Below are 13,602 nucleotides of genomic sequence, written 5' to 3' on the forward strand. Positions count from 1 at the left end.
GCCTGGGAACGCCTCGGCATTTCCCCGGAGGAGCTGGAGGAAGTGTCTGGAGAGAGGGAGGTCTGGGCATCTTTGCTTAGACTGCTGCCCCCGCGACCCGGTCCCGGATAAGCAGAGAAAAATGGATGGATGGATGGAAAGAAAAAAACAACTGAGCAGGACCCTACACAACAAACAAACAACAAACTGTACACACACGTACACACATCCTGTCAGCAGCCCGCCTGTTCAGGAAGTGGGGATGATGGATGATGGGACGTGGACTGAAATCAAGAGGTGGCGGCGGTGCAGCCAAGAGGATGCCAGCTGCCGTAAAAATGCCAAAGAAGAAGAAAAAGAAGCCGAGGAAGAAGACCACCGGAGTGCCCATGAAAACATAATAAAAGAGAAGAATATCTACCGCATGTGTACATTTTTCAGTGGGTAAGCGACAGTAATGGTACAAACGAGACGGCCACATTAGCACAGGGATGGTTGGTGCGACGAACAAATGTGTAAAATGTGATGTAGCTGTCCGTGAGCAGAGCCGATGAAACGTTTCAGGGCTGTGTGGTTAAAGCTGGCTAAGCTCCGCTAGCCCCTTGTTGAGCAGCAGGCAGGGAAAACTGTGATGTAAGGCTCCAAAAATCACCCATTCGGTGTATATTTCAGGGCTGGTCACGATAAAAGACCCAGAGTCTGTTATTTCTACATTATTCTGTTACTGTGGTTCATTTCTACTCTGGTGTAAACAAATGCTTATGCATTTTTATAAGCATTTAACCCAAACGGTCTCAAATCCCTAAATAACATTAATCATTATAATATTAAACGAAGCTAACTAAAATGAAAAACTACTGCTTTTAGAATAACAACATTCCCAGCTGTGTCATCCTCTGAAAGCCAAGGAGGACACAGGGTGCTAGCTATTTTCATTTGGCTGTTGATGCATTAGTTGCTTATTAACCTACTTCATTTAATCAGTAAATAAATGAGTCAAGAAAGTAATTAGAATGACACGTCCGTGGCAAATTCACGTTGGATTCAGCTCATCAGAACAACAGCCTGGAAGGGTAATGCACTTAGCAGCTGTCAATCCCTACAGTCACGAATTGGTAAAGATTATTCTATCTGACCTTGTTCATAACCAGGCAAGTTTATTTGTGTACCACCACCGTTCAACTGCTAAGCTGTTCAATCTAGAGTAAATAGGATTTAGTACATAAAGCAGAGGGAGAAGTCGAACATAAAGTCAACTGAATCCAAAAATACAAACAAACCTAAGGGAAATTTTTACAGCATTATGTGAGATGGTAGGAATAGTTTCACATCTAGTTGAATAAAATGCAAACAGAGAAACTTTGAGCTAAAATTTAAAAGAGTTGGAGCAGACCTTGAGTAAACAGACCTTCCCCAGATGATCTGAGAGCTGTGGACAGCATATCAGACATGTATGTATGTATGTATGAGTACTTTATGAACCAACAGTATTTTAAAATCCATCCTTTGGCAAACAGGCAACCTCTCTCTTCAGCTGCAGCACAGATGTAAGCATGGACAAGTGTTTCTAAGTCTTGATGAATGATGACTCGATAGACTCAAGGTGATAGTGGGATGATTTTGCGATTGTCATAATGTGGATGAGGTCTGAATCTATGACTTTGCTGACGTTTCTGGCCAGGTTTTAACACAGAGGATTTTTAATTGCTCTCCAGAAAACCATTGTTTCAGTTCAGTGTGTTTAACTTGAAGACAAGTAGGCACATGCAGTCACAATGCAGTTAGCCAGTGATTGCGTGGGACTATTATTGGTGACTGTCCTGTGTGTTCCTGCAGTTGGGCTGTAGTGCTCCAGGAGCTGCAGCATCAGGGATGAGGATCCGGCTGCAGGGTCCCGGCCATGCTCCCAGCCTTCTCGCTGAGCTCAACCATTGCCGCCAGTTGCGTCGCTACTGTGATGTGTTCTTACAAGTTGGAAACCGCACATTTGCGGCACACCGTGCGGTGCTGGCCTGCACCGGGACATACTTCCGCAACCTGTTCGCCCGGTCTGCAGCCTCGCCCACCACTGCCTTCTCTCTGGAGTTCATCTCCCCAGCCAACTTCGAGAAGGTGCTGACATTCATCTACACGGGGGAGATCTTGACTGATCTCATAGATGTCGGGGTCCTCTATGAGCTGGCTGAGAGGCTGGGGGTCAGTGAGCTGGTGAGGGCCTGTCACGCTACCTTCCCTGACTTGCAAGCGTCTGCATCTGCAAACTGTAAAGACAGCAGTCCTGGAGACATCACCCTGGACTCCAGCATGGTTGCTGATGCTACATCAACAGCGGCTGTTGTTAGTGCAGCTTCTGTGTCTGCATTATCTATGTGCTCCTCTGCTGCCTCCTGCTCATCTCTGTCTTCATCAGCTGGCACATCTGCAGCCCCAACACCTGCCGCAGCTCCTTCACCTCTCTTCCAAGCAAGGACAGGCAGGGCAAACCGCGGAGGTCAACGGCTCTGTCTCTGGACCTGAAAGCAGAGGATGTCCAGTCACATATCGATTATGGGCAAATGTCAGCAGATCATCAACTACCAGGAGGACATCTTTTAACCAGCAGCAGCCACTCCAGTCAGAGTGACAGCCTACTGCCTCCAGGGCCTGTGCTGCAGCTGAAGATTGAGGAGGAGGTAGGAGGCAGCTGTGAGGAAGGTGACAGAGACAGGCGAATGGTTTGTGAGAGCACAGGAGGCTCTCTACCTCAGAGCAGTGACCCTGCACCATCTGACTCCTGCTCCTTCCCTGACTCCTCAGCTCAGCTTGGAGCTGAGGCCTGTGCCCCAACGTCATCCTCAGGAGAGCCTCTAGGCAGCCAGCAGGTGGGATCAGTGGACATGCACCGAGACGGTAGGCTGGTATTTGGAGAGGAGGAGGAGGAAGAGGAGGGAGAGAATGAGGAGGAGAGGGAGCCTCTGCAAGGTAACGGAGAAATGGAGGGAACCGAGGAGGAGCAGTGGAGACAGCTGGCAGGGGAAATCATCGAGCTTAGCGACGATGAGAACTACATGGAGGAGGGAGATGAAGAGGATGATGAAGATGACCTTGTGTGTGTGGAGAATGGAGAGGGAGGGAACTCAAGCAGCCAGGTAACGTGTCTGTCTGTTAGCTGAACTCACTTTACTAATGCAGTGTTTCACTCCTCACATCACCTTAAAATACCTGTCTAATACTTTATGGTGTACAAAACCTTGTTTGGCTGCGAGTTCCTAGAGCAGAATTAATGTTGTTCACTCCTCCAGGTGACAGGGAACATGCTGTCATGTAAAGCCTGCTCGGTGCCTCTCCCAGCAGACCCAGCTGCCATCAGGACACACGCTGAGAGCCACCTGACCGAGCTCGGGCTCTGCAAAGTGTGTGGGGCCTCGTTTCCAGACCGCGCTGCCGGTGTCACCCACTCCCTCACACACGTTGGGGTTCAGCTTTTCACCTGTGACATGTGTCACCTGCAGTTCTGCAGCCAAACCAAACTGCTGCGTCATCACCGTCAGACATCTTCGCCTTACACCATACCACAGGGAGCGCTGACCAACAGCAGCCAAGGCCTGAGCTCCGAGCTGCAGTGCACAGTGTGCACCAAAACCTTCAGCAAGGACTTCCAGGTGGGTGTGCATTAAATGTGATTTTTGAAGTGAGCCGGAAGCATTTGCAGACATAATGCCAGGTCTGTTTAATACATACAGCACAGCATCTGATTTATTTGCCAAGTACATTGAACACACAAGGAATTTGACTCGGGTACAGAAGCTCTCACCATGCTTTGTAAAGCAGCAAGACAAATATGTGAATTTATATAGGAAAAAAAGAAGAGACAACAACAGTTTATAATTATATATACATATATATACACACATTAGCTTGTCAGTCAGGTGGGATGGATGGGATTGAGTCACTTTTATTTATACAACCCAAAATCACAAATTTGCATCAAGTGGATCACAGTTTATACAGCAAATGACACCCTCCGTCCGCAGACCCTTGATTAGAGTAATAAAACTCCTTAACAGGGTGAAAAAGAAATCAACCTCAGGCATGCAGTCAACATCCTGTGTGAAATCCTATTGTAGTAAAATTATAACGTGACCGTAAATTGTAAACCTGCAAGCAGAATGTCCTAAAAAGACAGCTGAATCTATTGACGGTGAGTTGTTTGGATATCATCAGTAAAAACTAATCAAACCACAGCAACACAGTCCTGATGCTGCAGATTCTTATTAAGAATAGCTGAGAAGTAGTGGTGACAGTTTGGTGTGTACCTTGGTTTAAAAGTTTTGGTTCAGTTTTGATACAGTAAGGGGAAAAATACCATAAAAGTTTTAAATTTGAAACATAACCATCAATAATATACAAATAGTGAATGGGAGAGCATTCATATGGAAGCTCAGTATATGAGTTAAATGATGTAAAATATAATAGAACATTGTTGCAAACCACCTCTACTACTTTGGGGCGGCTGTGGCTCAGGAGGTAGAGCGGGTCGTCTCCTAACCCAAAGATTGACGGTTCAGTTAGTGGCTTTTTCCTCCCCTCCGTGTTAGTGTTGAGCAAGACACTGAACCCCCAGTTGCCCCGGTGAATGAACACATTAAGTCAGGGACCAGAGCACAATAAACAATAAGACACTTATCCACTGGTCTGTCTGTTGTTGTACTTCACCGGGAAGCTGAAGTGTTCCCAATCAGGAGACCCTAATGAGAAGGGAGGCTTCTCTTTTGCATTGGTCATGACTAGCCAAAAGCGTGGCTAAGCTAAGTGTGCTGTGTGCTTATTGTGCTCCGGTCCATCACTAAATACATTCCTGTGGGAGAGTGGATGCATCACAAACACACCTACTGTTAACTGCTGTTAAAGATTGCATTTGGTACACATCCGTGGCAAACCTAAAATCCTGGACTGAAACGGTTCAACGTGGACCTTTACACCTCTAGTAAAAATGTATTTTTACTAGAGGATTGCATGTTAAAGTTCATTATGTACAGGAAGCCATAGAGATCTTCTAGCTGCCCACAGTTTACCAAAGCTTACCCAGGGTTTTTAGATAGTTTTTCTACTTTCATTTCATTCCTTTCATATACCTAAAACTGATAGAAACAAGGAATTGTGCTTAAAAATGTACTTTTTTAACATGTCTGTGCAGATCCTCTCTTGGAGGAGAGGTGAAACGTCTTCGACCTAGAAATCTAGTCCAGCTGATTTTTTCCAGTTTACTTTTTTGACACTTTAAAGAACTCTTCAGAAGTCGCACTGTAGTGAGTGATTGGTTTAAGTGAGGGTGAATGAATCGTTAAGGAGTGAGACAAACACCGTGTTCATTAGTCCAACAGATAGATGTCTGGAAACGGGTTTGTTGAAAGCTGTCTTACCAGAACTTCATGCTGGCGTATTGAAAGTAAAGTCAAGTTAATATATAGCCTCGAACTGTATATGAGAAAAACTCCCTAGAAGTTGGAGTAAAAATGGAAGAAAGCTCAAAGAGCAGAGGAGGAATCCCTCTTCCAAAACGGACATACATGCAAAACATTGATAAGCTATGATGTTGTGAAAGAAAGAAGAATAATTAACTGGGCATTGGAAAAAAGACTGTTCCTGTCTTAAAGGTGACCCTGACAACCAGCTCTCAAGTCTTGAATGTCCTGCAAGCCCCTGAATGCACCAACAAGGACTATTTCTAGTAGTCCTGATAATAATGTCATTAATTATTGATAACATAATAAAGTGACTTTCACTGGGCTGCCTTATCTGTCTCAGGCAGATTTCAAGTCTCTCCAGCCTGAGTTTAATACTGAACTGGAGTTAAATGATTGTCTGCCACAATGATCGGTAATCATTCAGAACGCTGTCAACATGTGCATTGTATTTAAAGCATATGGTGTAGAACTGAAACAGTTCTAGTAATCGATTAGTCGATAGTAAAGAAATTGATCAGCGATGATTTTTCAACTAAAAATACCAAACATTCTTTTGGTTCAGCTTCTGTCGTGTCACTTGGTTTGCTGCCTTTCTCTTTCTTACGTGATGTTAGGCAGTTGCATACATTTGGGTTTTGGATTATTGGTCAGACAAAAGAAGCTGTTTGAAAACCAACTCTGGCTTTAGGAGGCAAAAATAGTATTTTTCACATTGTATAGACCTCACATCTAATTAATAATAATAAGCAAAGTAAAGTGTTAGTTGCAGCTCTGCTGTAAATACAGTAGCTCAAGGGGTGGAAGTTGTAAAACGTAGCGTGGTCCTTTAAATGGGCAGGAAGTTTAAATTAGGTTCATTAGTCCTCTTTCAAGAAAACTTGGTGGGAATCAAACAGAGAATGAAACACACTACATTGTATAACCAGCACATACCAGAGATCTCGCATCATTTCACATTAAACCGTCCGACATGGACAGACCATAAGACTCTTTAGCTGCTTTCATGAGATTCTCACACATTCTGCCTGTTTCTCTCCGGCCTCCTTCAGACTGTCAAAGACCACCTGCTGAGCCATGTGTGTCCCCAGAGCCTGAGCTGTGGAGTGTGTCACCTGCCGCAGCTCTCCCTGTGCTCCCTGCTGTGGCACGCCCTCACCCACCTCTCATTGCCAGTCTTCACCTGCCCACACTGTGCATGCTGCTTCGTAGAGCGCCACCTGCTGGACAGACATATGGCTGCACACGCAGAGGAAGCGGCAGCTAAAGAGAGGGAGCAGTCAGTGCTGAGGGCTTGCAGAGTCGGGGCAGATGGACTCGGGGGAGGAGGTGTAGTGGGAGTGGAGGAGTTGCATTGCTTTCTTTGCCCGCAGACTTTCCGCTCCTCCTCTGCCTTCCAGTACCACCTCAGCCTGCACACCACCGAGTCCCTGGGGAGTGGGGGAGGGGGTGGGAGCCAGGGCTGGCTGGGCAAACGTAAAGCTAACCAGTCTCTGGAGTGCCCCCCACCTTCCTCCTCCTCCTCATCTCCCCCGGATGCCGGCGGCCTTGTTAAGATGAGCAACCTGGGTTTGGGCCTGGGAATGGGCTTCAGCGTGCCGGAGAAGTTGTATCAGGGACCAGTACACAGCTTGTCGTCTGGGGGCCTGACCAATGGGAGTTCAGGGCAGGACGGCGGTGCTGGAGCAGCAGGGGTTCGTGGGAAATGGTACCGGTGTCGCTACTGCGGCAAACGCTTTGCCCACTCTGGGGAGTTCACCTATCACCTCCGCATCCACACCGGGGAGAAACCCTACCAGTGCAAAGTCTGCCTGCGCTTCTTCAGAGGCCGCTCCACCATGATCTGCCACCTGAAGACGCATGCTGGCGCCCTGATGTACCGCTGCACTGTCTGCGGCCTTTACTTCTCCACGCTGAAGCTGGTGTCATCGCACATGGAGCTCCACAAGGACCACCTGCCCCCAGACTTCAACATTGAGCAGACCTTCATGTACAGTGACCACTCTAAAGAACCGCTGCCCACTGTGGACACCTGATGGGCTTTGTCAGACTGGTGCGTCTCTCCTCCTCCCGTTTCCCTCTCTCTGACACTGTCTGGTTGTCGTGGACCATATACTGCATATACTAGACTAGGGCTAACTAATAAATTTTCCTTTTTGATTCAGAAAAATCATCATTTATTCTATAAAGTGGTGACATGTTTAAATTGCTGGTTTTGTCTAATGGCCAAAAACCCAGCAATATTTTGTGGCAAATTCTAACATTAGAAGCTGAAACCATGTGGAATTTCTGCTTCATAAAGCTCTTGCAGATCTTCTAAGATGTTGCAAATTAATTTTGAATCCATCAACATATGGATGAATTATTTCAGCTCTATAATAGACCTAGACTTTTAGGACGTAGTGGGTATATTAACTGTCAGACGCTGTTCACTGAGTCGGACTGCGTGGAGGTTTAGGAACTAAGATAAATGAAGCCACTTGGTGGCAGTGTATCATGTTGTGTGTCAGTGAAAGAGGGAGACCGTCATGCAGTACTGTGCTGGTATTATCCACTCCAAACAAGTCTGTATCTTTACAACTTAAATATCAGGATCAGTTTTCAATGTCAGTGATTGATAATTACACCTTTATTAAAGTAGCACTTCACTGTAGCATAGAACTTATTTTCCTATATCTGCAGTCACTGTTTTCACAGTATAATTTTTTATGTCCTGTAAAGTTTTACTATAGATACGTGACTCGCCAATAGTAAGGAGTACAGTTCAGTTTTCTTTGCCATTGAAACACAAATACTTTTTGATGTTCAAGAAACATTTTTATGAAAACTGTAATTTAGTCACAGGATGTATTCACTTGTTTCAAGCCTGTGAAGGATGTTGTGCTGTAGCTATTTAAGTGCCCATCACAGGTCCACATGATATTTGTCTTACCTCATATTTATGAGAATAGTGCAACTATTTATTTTTATGTCTTTATACTTTGTGTTTCTAAATCTCTGAATGGTTTTTAATTGTTTTTGGAAAGAATAAATATACCTATTGGAAGATGTGATTATCTCTTTTGGGAAACTTCTCACTCCATCCTTCACCACAAAAACCCACCTATCATCAGAATTATAGCACAAACTTGCAGAGGTCTGTGTAATACTGTGAGCTTCCTGCTTCCGGGGGCTCGTGAACTTTGCCCCTTTAAAGCCCAGTGTCTTCCTGTTATTGTGCCATCTGTGATCTGACACCCCCTTTTCCTGTTGCTGCCTGGATGTTATATAAAATGCTGAATGTGACATTCTAGCTGGAAACAAATGGAAGTCAGCGTAATAAAGATCAACAGTGAATGCAAGCAATGAAATAGTCAAGGGCAAGAACAGCAAACTCAGTAAAGTAAACGCATTAAGCTTCCAAACACGCCTGTCGTCAAGCTTTTCTCATCGCTCTGCTGTTATAAGTACAAAATGCAACTCAGCTTCTCCAAAGTAAATGAATGCAAACAGTTTGGGGGAGCTTTATTACATTTAACAGAACCTGTTGACTACAGCAGCATCCAGAAACAGATAAATAAGTATTTAGTAATGTGTATGTCAAGCTGAGGTGCATCTTGTGTTATGGTATAAAACCCAGGTCTGCTCAGTTACATTCTCACATTTGCAAGACGTTTATGAGGATTGCTCTTATCAGACACTGGACAGAGCAGATCTATTTACACACACATTCCTGGTAGTGCAGGCTTCCCCTTTACTATGAAATTGTTGAGGTTACCATGAGCTGCTGTAGGAGAAATGCAACTTGAAGAGAAAAAACCCCCCATTTCCTTCCTTGATCAGATACATGATAAAAAAACAACAACAGTTGATTATGAGAGGGAGGTGATGTGAGCCCATCTTTTACATAGTGAGCAGCACAATGAGTCTATGACCACAGTGAAATGACATGTACAGTTTATGCCTCTGGTATTCTGCAGCACTAGGACTGGATTCTGTTCCGTCTTCAGTCCAAATGCCTCGCTTAAGCTATTCCTCTCTCAGCAGCTTTCTTATGATCCAGCATCAGACTGGCTGGGGCTGCCATTACTTTACTTGCGCTGCTTCCCCGGATCTCCCCTTCCTCCACTGGTAGCATTTGGCTGGTTTCCTGCTCCTGCCTGGTCCATAGTCTCCTCTCTGGGTAGGTAGTTCACCACAGTATTGATCAAGTTGTTGCGAAAGCTCTTGCTAAGGAAGTTGTAGAGGATGGGGTTAGCGACACAGTGGAAGAGAGACAGGCACTGCACGACACTGTACGAGAAGTAGAGGACTTCTACTGTGTTGCAGGTCAAGGCGAAGGGGTTAAGGTCATCTGTGATCAACAGTAATGTGACCAGGTGGTAGGGCAGCCAGCACATGACAAACACCAGGGAGTACACATGCACCAACCAAACGTCCCGCCGACCTTGCACATCTGGAGCTGTTTGAACTGCCCGAGCGATCAGCACGTTACAGGTGATGATGACAGTAGCGGGGCCCAGGAACTGGAAGACCAGGCAAAAGAAAGCCACAGACACAAACCATTCGATTTCGCTGTGTGCAGGCAGCATGTAACAGCCAGGCTCAGCCCACTCCAGAAGATCCACGTGGACATTCTCTATCAGAGCCAGGAAAAAGGAGAACACCCACAGGCCTCCACAGAGTACCCAGCGACGCCGGCCCATCACAGGAAAGAGGGCTGGAGATGAGGGTCTGGTCAGGGACAGATAGCGCTCCAGGGTCATGAAGGCCAGGAAGAAGGAGCTGCTGTAGAAGTTGACCACATAGATGAGGTTGGTGACCTTGCAGAGGAAGCGGCCCCACAGCCAGACTTTGTCCATGGTCACCTCCATCATGAAGAACGGCAGGATCACAATGACCATCAAGTCCGACAGGCTCACGTTTATGATGCAGAAGAGAACTCCATTGGCCGAGTGGCGCCGACGCCAGTTGACCCATACAACCAGTGCGTTCTCCAGCAGGCCCACCATGAAGATGAAAAGGTAGAGCAGGAAGAGGGCAATGCGGCGGTAGTCTGTGTCGAGCTCGAGTGTGCACTCATGGATAAACCATGGAGTGTGGTTCAGTGAGTGGTTATGCTCCTCAGCGTACATCGTCTGGATGGAAAAGCAGAAGGAAACTGTTTCATATCTGAGCAGAGTTTGGATTATTTTGGGGTTAATCTGATTATGTTTTCAGGCATTACATAATGGAAACACGGCGGGGGTTGTGAAGGCATGCTGGGTTGAAATGCAGTGGATACTAAAACCACAGCAGGTTATTAAAAAGCACCATGCAGAACAAGTACATATCTCACTCTGAAGTGCTGAATGCACTTATTTATAGCAGTTTTCATTTACTGAGAGCTCCACAGATGGTTCTCATAGTTAAAAACTGATGCAGCAGAATCACCTCTTTTTCTTCTATGCATTCCTTTAATTTGTTAAAACCTGGTACCTTATATTACCCACAATGCAACTGCCAGCATTTTGCACAGCTTCCTTTATAGACATGTCTTTATACAGTAGCCGAGTTTTTTAATGCAGTAGTACAACACTTGTCAACTGACTTTGATGTGGACAGTCTGTGGAGGTCTCTTTTCATGCCCACATTTAAAATGGACACATATGGCAAAATATACAGTTGAACGTAACCCTACCTTGTTGTGATGATGAGTGTACTGGAGATGAAGAGGGCAGGTCCTTCCTGAGGCTCTGTTGTCTTACAGAGAGATTTCAGTGTGAAGTCTGCACACACAGGATAACTCCTTCCAGCTGTGATGTTGAGAGCTATCTGAACAATCAAACAGCCAGGAGTTTCTGCCCTCCCATTTCTCATTAACACACACGCATGTGCACACACACACACACACAAACATGTTGCCTTTCTCTAACGTCAGGGGACATTACACTGACTTACCTTACATTTCCTGGAGACTGATCCTAACCATAACCATAGCCACCACCTGACTGACCCTATCCCTCATTCCTAACCTTAAACCAAGTCATCGTGCTAAAATTGAGTGATTTACATTTTAAGGACTTGCTTTTTTGTCCTCATAAGGACATCAAGTCCCCACAATATGACTGTGTAAATGATATACTGTACATCCCCACAGTATGGATAATACCAGGTCACACACACAGGACATCCCTTAATGGAATGTGTAGATGTAGAAATCCAGGGACAACCACACACAGCCAAACATAATGTTACTTGCAACTGGGGAAAAAATTATTTCAGACAAAAAAAAAAAGGTTTTCCAAGAAGGTATATTCTATAGTCACAGGGGAACTTTGTACAAACAGAATAAGACTTAAAATCAGCCAGTTTCCATCAGGGGTATTATGAGTTTATATCGGATGTCTCCAAACTAACTAACTTAAAACTAATGAATAAAAAAAAAAAGACATGGATATCTGTACCAAATGCTATGCAGTCCATCCAGTAGATGTTGAGATATTCCAATCAGGACCAAAGTGATGACCAACTAACAAACTGACATTGCCATCACACTGGATTTCTACTTAGGGGTTGTAAAACCCGAATCACATTTTTTTTCCATATTGGACTGGTTCCCACGGGTTACTGTAGCATCACTTGGCGTTTGCATCAACTCAGCATTAGTGTGTTTCCTAAATGACATGATCCTGTACTGTATGTACAGGGCAGGTTGAACTGGTGCATGAAAACAAGCACAACATAGAACAATGCCAGGAAGTCCCCGAGTGGTGTGGGGCCCAGTGAGTACAGGGGAGGTGGGAAGCCTGGGGAGGAAGGGGGCTCTTTAACCTAGATGCACACACACCCTTGTCACATTTTAGCAGTCTTTGGGCTTACGTCTGCCTGTGCAGGAGGTGACAGAGCAGATGCTATTTGACTGCACTGGTTTATTTAACATGAGCAGTGACATGAGTTTAAGATTTCACATTAGGGATGGTGGTCTTAAAAAAGCTCATCTAAATTTGCACAATTTTATCTCTTCTGAGTGAATGGCCCCACTGAGCACCCTAGAGCAGCTCCAGATGGGTGAGCTCAGTGCCTCCCAGATTGTTCACATCTAGGGTCAGTGTCATACAGAAAAAAGGCAGCACGCTGGTTTCGGCCATGATTCATGCTGATCAACAGGATCTGCTCTTTGTCAGGACCATCACCAGTTTGCGTATTACTCACCCCTTCAGTTACACTCACTTTCTGTCTCACTGCTCATCCTGCTTGAATCCTTTCGTCTATGATTATTCATTTTGTGGTACAACACATTGGAACCAGTCAGCAAATTTGGTCTCTTCTGATGAAACAGGAAGGAACCAGTCAGCAGAAACATGTCCTGGAAAGAGCGTGACAAAAAGCAGTCCCTGACCCTGTGTTATCAGAGACTGAAAAAACCGTACTGTAATGTTAAACACCTATAGGTTACCTAATATTCTGACCTGTAAAACACCATTTACCTACCAGTAAAATATCCCAGAGATCAACTTTCACTAGCTACAACAAGACTGATGATGCTCAGCCTCATGAGTGGCTCTGAAGCTTTCAGCATGCTAACATTTGCAAATTAGCACTGAATACAAAGCACAGCTGAGGCTTTTGTGACCATTATTTTTGGAGGTATGAAGTCAATGTATCCGACAAACTGAACATCTGGCAGATGACGGCACTAGATCAAAGGTTATGGCATCACCTACGTTATTACATTTCTTCCTATGAGGAAGATGAACGCCTGTCCTGTCCCAGATTACATTGCTAACAACCCAGTAGTTGTCAAATAATTCATTTACAACCACAAAAGTCAACCTAGGCGTTAGCAGAAAAGTGCCAATCCATTAAATACATACAGTTGCAATCAGAAATATTCAACCCCCTCACCTCAAAAGACATTATAGTGATGTTGATGAAAGATAATGAAAATAAATGCAAAAAAACTCTGAAATAACAAAAAATATTTATTGATACATATTTGAGTTATTTTGACAACAGAAATTGACTTGACTTTGAAGTTCAAATGAAAATTGTAACCCTTGTAACACATGAGCATGTGCAGTATTATTCAACCCCCAGTTTCAGTACCTTGTGGAGCATCCTTTAGTTTTTATAACTTCTAACATACGTTTTCGATAAGTGCTGACAAGCTTCTTAACCTCTCGATTGGAATCTTTGCCCATTCTTCACGTGCAAAAGC

General features: G+C 44.8%; 2 protein-coding genes across 2 annotated transcripts; one reads left to right on the forward strand and one right to left on the reverse strand.

Annotated features, from left to right (window-relative positions):
- Nucleotides 1-187: 187 nt before the first annotated feature.
- Nucleotides 188-8,389, forward strand: zbtb39 (zinc finger and BTB domain containing 39). Its single transcript, XM_020587745.1, is given in 5 exon segments — nt 188-423; nt 1,816-2,471; nt 2,474-3,107; nt 3,261-3,620; nt 6,476-8,389. Coding segments are annotated over 4 exon segments (2,598 nt in total). The 5' UTR covers nt 188-423; nt 1,816-1,851; the 3' UTR covers nt 7,460-8,389.
- Nucleotides 8,390-8,513: 124 nt separating this feature from the next.
- Nucleotides 8,514-11,196, reverse strand: ackr5 (atypical chemokine receptor 5). The gene is made up of 2 exons (XM_020587743.1): nt 11,083-11,196; nt 8,514-10,540 (listed from the first exon to the last, which is right to left on the reverse strand). Exon 2 carries the CDS (start codon nt 10,535-10,537, stop codon nt 9,494-9,496), a length of 1,044 nt encoding a protein of 347 aa, XP_020443399.1. The 5' UTR covers nt 10,538-10,540; nt 11,083-11,196; the 3' UTR covers nt 8,514-9,493.
- Between the last annotated feature and the right edge of the window lie 2,406 nt (nt 11,197-13,602).

This window comes from Monopterus albus, unplaced genomic scaffold (genome assembly GCF_001952655.1).
Source record: "Monopterus albus unplaced genomic scaffold, M_albus_1.0 scaffold477.1, whole genome shotgun sequence".
NCBI lineage: Eukaryota > Metazoa > Chordata > Actinopteri > Synbranchiformes > Synbranchidae > Monopterus > Monopterus albus.

Excerpts from the sequence above, each read along its gene's own strand:
- ackr5 (XM_020587743.1), bottom strand. The coding sequence starts at position 10,537 with ATGTACGCTGAGGAGCATAACCACTCACTGAACCACACTCCATGGTTT.